Source organism: Solanum stenotomum, chromosome 8 (assembly GCF_019186545.1).
Source record: "Solanum stenotomum isolate F172 chromosome 8, ASM1918654v1, whole genome shotgun sequence".
In the NCBI taxonomy this organism is placed as follows: Eukaryota; Viridiplantae; Streptophyta; class Magnoliopsida; order Solanales; family Solanaceae; genus Solanum; species Solanum stenotomum.
This window is the reverse complement of record NC_064289.1, coordinates 10,153,771-10,159,607: the sequence shown is the minus strand read 5'-3', so window position 1 is coordinate 10,159,607 and position 5,837 is coordinate 10,153,771. Positions and strand designations below refer to the sequence as shown.

Below are 5,837 nucleotides of genomic sequence, written 5' to 3'. Positions count from 1 at the left end.
ACTCTTCAAGTCAGAATATTCATTCAAACAGAGTATTTAACAAATTGATGAAGTTTCTCTATGCTTCAAACCAATGCACAATCTAATTTGTTCGTGAAGTTCTTATATTCTTCAAACCAAAAAATAATCTCCAAAAGTCAAACACAATCAAATTTCACATGGAGTAGAAAACAACAACAAAAAAAAATTCCTCCTCTAAACAGAATACATATTATAAAGATATATTCTAAGATCATCACATAATGACCATCTATCCTAACATTTATGAAATAAATTTCATAACTTATAAAGGATAGAAAAAAAAATCAAGGGAAATAAAGATAGAACTTGATTTTTACTCTCATTGAATCATATCCTATCTGTCAGCAATAATTCCACACAAGTCACTTTTCTTGCTAATTTTTTTTTTCCTTTTCTCAGTTTTCACCATATTCCTATTTTCCTTAAGAAGACATTTAATTTCAACAAGAAACTAAACTCATGTTCAAATATTGTTAGGAGACAACATTTGTTCATTTACTTCTTCTCATGGTTATATAAAACTAAGAATATGGGGAAAAAATTAAAGTGCTCATCTTAGCCTTTATGCACAAAGTAGCTTTTCTCATTGAAAAGAAAATTGAAGGGGTGTAATGCTTGAATGCACTTGGGAAGAAAATAAAAATAATCTTATCCATCCAAGGAAAACTTACTACAAAAAATATACTCGAACATACTAAAGTAGTACTAATTCATTCCAAATCTCTTTTATCATATGATAAAATAATTCTCTTTTTCATCTTGTTCTTTCCCCAATAAAAAGAACACAGAAAATAGAAGTAATTTCCTTACCACAGAAAATACCATCAATAAATTTCTTAAGCTTGTTATCTCCTGTATTCAGATTAGCAAACCAGAAATAATAAAAGATGAAAAGAAAAACACAAAGAACTATCTGAGTCCACAGAACCCACTGTGTGACCTTAAGAAATTTAATCCCCTCAAGTACCCGAGGTTGCAGATTAATTCCTCCCAAGATAAAACAGATTAACCATTAAAGAAGTAGCGGTACCTCAAACTTCGATAATTTTAACGAACTCAAAATGACAGAAACGAATCACACACAGAGACACGATCGATCGATTTTGTTTTTGTAAGAAATGTATGCAAAAGAAGGGAAGAATTCGATACAGAAAAATGAGAGAAAACCTCTCTATTTATAGCCAACAAAGGGTAAAGGTCACAACCCTTTGGAAAGAAGACAACCTTTCAGAAAGGTCACAACACTTTGGACAAGGCATAACCTTTCAAACGGTCACAATCCTTTAGAAAAGACACAACCTTTCATAAAGTTCACAACCCTTCGGCATAGTCACAACACTTCAGGAGAGTCACAACCCTTCATTTCCTGTTCACACCTTTAAAACCCAACAAATAGATACTTAGCACCAAGTTGCATTAATGATTCCTGCAAACTGAAATTGACTTAGCAACGCATTTGAATCAGAAAATGTTACGGGGGTTGGCTCCTTATCATCCACATGAAAGAAGAATCAATTTTGCCATGAAGTCATAATTAAGAGTATCAAGCGCTGATTAAAATAGTACTATCTACTTTGACAATGAAGATGCATTCATGTCAAGAGGTCAATGTGTTCGTAGGGAAGGAAAATGTTTTCTTGAAAAATATTATCATAAAAGCATTTATATATAATTTTGACAAATACTACGAGAGGTGGAATTGGAGTAGGGGTGTGGAGTGGTGGGAATGAGGTTACTGAGGGTGAGACTGAAGATGAGGTATGTTGGAAAATAGAGAGGACATAATCAAATATAGAATGCCCCTTGTGAAACTTGTTTTCCCTACTACATGAAAATCATTTTCCTCATTTTTAATGAACTTATTTTCCAAGGAAAATATATTTCCTAAAAGTTTTGACCAACCGAACATGAGAAAATGTTTTCCTCCGTACCGAACACCCCCCTGAAAAAACAGCAACTAAAGCTACAAAGAAAATCATCTCAAAAAAAGAAGCTACATAGAAAATCAAACATTGATATCTAATGTTACACACATGTATGTGTGCTCTTTTCTTCTGTTTCCTTTTGCTAATAAAAAAATTCTCAGTATATATAACTTCCATGGAAGAAGCTGCACTAGTTTTAATATTTGTAGGACTACATACAGTAAACAACTGTATAACATGTTGCTATGATTTGATTCCCATCATGAAGGATCAAACAACTATAGAACCTAGGCTACCTCTAATGATGTAGAGGGGCAACAAAAACTGGTAGAAGTTAGAAGAAACTAACTGATGCTGATCTCTTGCGAACTGGTTCTTTAGAGCGAGATCCTTTCAAACCTTCTGCATATTTCGCCAACTCAGATTTATGAACATTTTCTTGGTCATGGTTATTTCCTTTTTCTTGAGGTGATTCAGCGAGACGTTTTGACATATAATCTAAAGAGCCCACATCACTGTATCTCCTTGTACGTGTCGGATAGTTTCTGCTTTCTCCTCTATTGGTTGTAGCGCCTTGATCAAATGAATGGAAATCTATAAATTGTTTGGATGAACCTGGAGATGGTGTTCTTGATCTGCTCTGGGGCCTAACAGCTCCAGTATCTACGACAGACATATCTGAACAGTACCCAGAAGAACAATAAGAGCATCTTGCTGCATTCTCTTCAGTGCTGTGAACCATTTCTGAACGATTATGATGATGGTCCTTTCCCCGTATTAGTCTCATAAGCTTACGAAAGAATTTGCTTTTGTTTGAAGTGTCAATCTTATGGGACGAAGAAATAGCAATAGAAGTACCATCAAACTCACCCGAATTCATAAGATGTGGTTCTTGGGAGGATAACTGGTCAGAATCAAGATCCAAAACATGGATTCCCCCGTCCCCTTGGTCTTCTTTAGCCGCATATTCAACAACTAGTTGCTTGGCTTTATTCCTAGAGTTGGGGCTTAACGTTTTACTGAGATCCCTTGCAGTTGTTTCACCTAGGGCAGGCTGATAGTTCCTCAGCTCATACCGCAGGCAAGCATTTATCCATTTAAGATAGGCTACTTCGTCATCATCACTGTAGCGACCTTCTTGAATGTGATCAACTTTCTTTACTAATTCTTCATTTTGCTTTCTCAGCTGTAGACTTTCTTCTTTCAGTGCTTCTGCCTGTGTCAGAACAAAGGTCAACAAAAACACATGAAATAAACAAAGTTGATGAATAAAAGACTTACCAATACATTCTCTTCCAGAGCAGAAATGGCAAAGAGCTGAAGATATTCCAGTCTATCAGCTACTGTTGAGTTTTCCGCTCTTAAGCTTTGGTTAGATTTCCTCAACTCATCAGCCTCGATCTCCAAGTCCTTCAGCTTTTGGAGCTCCAACTGAACATCCGATTCAGCTTGAACAGGATTCTTCTCCTCGTTCTGCAGCTTCGAAACTCCTTCATTAAGGGATAAAATCTGTTCCTTATTACGATCAGCTTCCAACCTGAGCTTCTTTTTCAGCTGCTTTATTTTCAAATTCGCAGCTTCAAGGTCTGAAGCAACCTTTGCAGAATCAACCACTTGAGCCTCTAATTTCATAATCTCTGCTTTCAAAGACTCGATCTTTAGACCCAAATGCCTGTCCTCCAAATTGTGTATCTTTACACGATTTTGAAGCTCCATGATGGCCTTTTCTTGCTCCTTGCTGCCATAATACTCGAGCAGTTGGATCTCATGAGTCCTCTCCCTTTCTTTAAGAGTTTTAACAATATTCTTCAGGTTCTTAATCTCTTGCTCATGGTCCTCCCTTCCGACAATCTTGCATTCCTTGGGTGAATCTGCACCCTGCAGTGGTGTTTTAACATCCTCACATGGTGAAAAACTAGCCTTTGGAGGCGAACCAAATTCCTTTACAAGTTCATTGATCTCCGGCAGAAGAAGCCCATCTTTGTCTCCACCAGACCTACAATTTGTAGATGGGTTTCGTCTAGAACTCCCAATAATGATTTTTGGTATGGAAACATCCTCCTGCAATAGAAAAGAAGTAATTAGCTCACAAGCAGGACAACCGATCAACAATCTGTTAATAGGGAAGCATTCAAGACAACTTCAATTCACAACTATGTGCTTTATTTTTCCGACTTCTCCAAAAGTAAACTATATTAAGCACATCCAAAGCAGAATTAAAACGAAAACAAACAGAAATAATCATCATTGTGAGCAATTAAACTATTCAAAGTTACAGAACTACATGAGCGCTGCAGTCACTGCTGTTTTCTTCCACCGTAGATAAAAAAAAAGTGAAAATCAGATGAAACTAGATAGCAGGAGTTATACTGCAATGACCCATCACAACTAAGACAAAAATCATAATGGTTGAAATAACTTATAAGAAGCTCTACCACCACCACCAACAACAACATACCCAACGTCATCTCACAAAGTGTGCTCTGGGGAGGACAGAGTGTACACAAACCTTACCCCTACTTCCGAGGTGAAGAGGCTGTTTCCGAAATATATAGGAAACTCAACCAACTTTAATTAATCATTTCCACAGTCTCTAATTTAAGTCCTATCAAAGCAATCTATTACCAACTAAATATATATAATCAGAGAGTTGTTCTTTCAATTCCAACAACATTTTAGCTTAAAACCTAAAAAATAGGTAAGAAGTAAGAACCAAAAACTCTCACCAAAAACATCAAAATAAGAATCACAGGTCTTATCTAACGAACTTACATATTTCCATGGAAACTCTGAAACTGAATTCCCCGAGGCAGGGTTTGTCTGATCATCATTTTGCAGCTCGCCTGTATTAAAATCAAACCAAAGAAAAAAATGAGGGAAATAAGTCCAACCTAAAAAAAAAGAGAGGAAGAGGAAACATAGGAACAAAAAGGTGTGATTTTTTAGGGTTATGAAGTTGAGGGGTTAACCTGAATTAGGTGAAGAAGAGGAATTAGAGGGTTTGATTCTTTTAGTTCTGAAAAAAGTAAAGAGAATTCCACCAAGTGATATAGCTAAAGCAACACCAAATTTAAAGATTACAGGTCTTATATCCCTCTTTTCTCTCACCATTCCTCTGCTAACAGTAAATGCAAAATTCAATCATCTTAGAAATATCACAGGTTTCCCTCTTCCTCATCAGCCATTTAAAAACCCCCAAATCACAAAAGAGAGTAAGCAAGATCCCTTTGTTAAAGAGTTGAATTTTGGACCTTTCTAAAAGAAGAGGGAATTTTCAAATTAGTACTGTACAAGTTTTTTGGGCATCTAAGTTTGGAGAATCAAACTTGAATTGAGAAAGAATCAACCGAGAAAACGTAATTTTGATGTGGATTTGTTCTGTTACAGTCCAGTTTGTGTTTGTCTGACTCAACACACGCAACTGCAAATAGACAACTTTCAATTATTATTATTCTATTCTCTATTTTGCTGTTTTAGTATTAGTAGAAGAAACATGTGTAGCCTACCACAACAGTTCTTACTTTCGATGGAGTGGTAAATACTCTCTGTTTAAAATAATAGATAGTGATAAAGTCATCTTATTTGAAGGAGCAATGATAGAGTCGGTTTTTTTTTAGAAAAATATAAAATATGAAAAAGTAAATAAGCTAAAAAGTTGAAAGGGGCACAACACTATTATATATACCTAAAAATAATTTGAATTATATATAAATAACGTAATTTACACCTGGAATTGGGTTCGAACGAATTTCCAAAACTCTTACTAGCTCTATCTAAGAGATGCCATTTGATACCCTCTTACAAAAAATCAAACAATTTATATAGATCAAAATTTTATTATATGTTGATTTTCCTTATTTTTATGTGTTTTTATTTTTTTTCAATGCAAAT

General features: G+C 35.3%; 1 protein-coding gene across 1 annotated transcript; it reads right to left on the bottom strand.

The window, feature by feature from the left end:
* Positions 1–2,117: 2,117 nt before the first annotated feature.
* LOC125875018 (protein CHUP1, chloroplastic-like) lies at positions 2,118–5,373 on the bottom strand. The gene is made up of 4 exons (XM_049556071.1): positions 4,916–5,373; positions 4,719–4,789; positions 3,228–4,007; positions 2,118–3,162 (listed from the first exon to the last, which is right to left on the bottom strand). Exons 1-4 carry the CDS (start codon positions 5,055–5,057, stop codon positions 2,281–2,283), a joined length of 1,875 nt encoding a protein of 624 aa, XP_049412028.1. The 5' UTR covers positions 5,058–5,373; the 3' UTR covers positions 2,118–2,280.
* Positions 5,374–5,837: the final 464 nt, after the last annotated feature.

Coding starts and splice junctions, on each gene's coding strand:
- LOC125875018 (XM_049556071.1), bottom strand. CDS start 5,057: ATGGTGAGAGAAAAGAGGGATATAAGACCTGTAATCTTTAAATTTGGT. Junction 4,790..4,915: donor CTCTTCTTCACCTAATTCAG/GTTAACCCCTCA, acceptor ATTTTAATACAG/GCGAGCTGCAAAATGATGAT. Junction 4,008..4,718: donor CAGAGTTTCCATGGAAATAT/GTAAGTTCGTTA, acceptor TTTCTATTGCAG/GAGGATGTTTCCATACCAAA.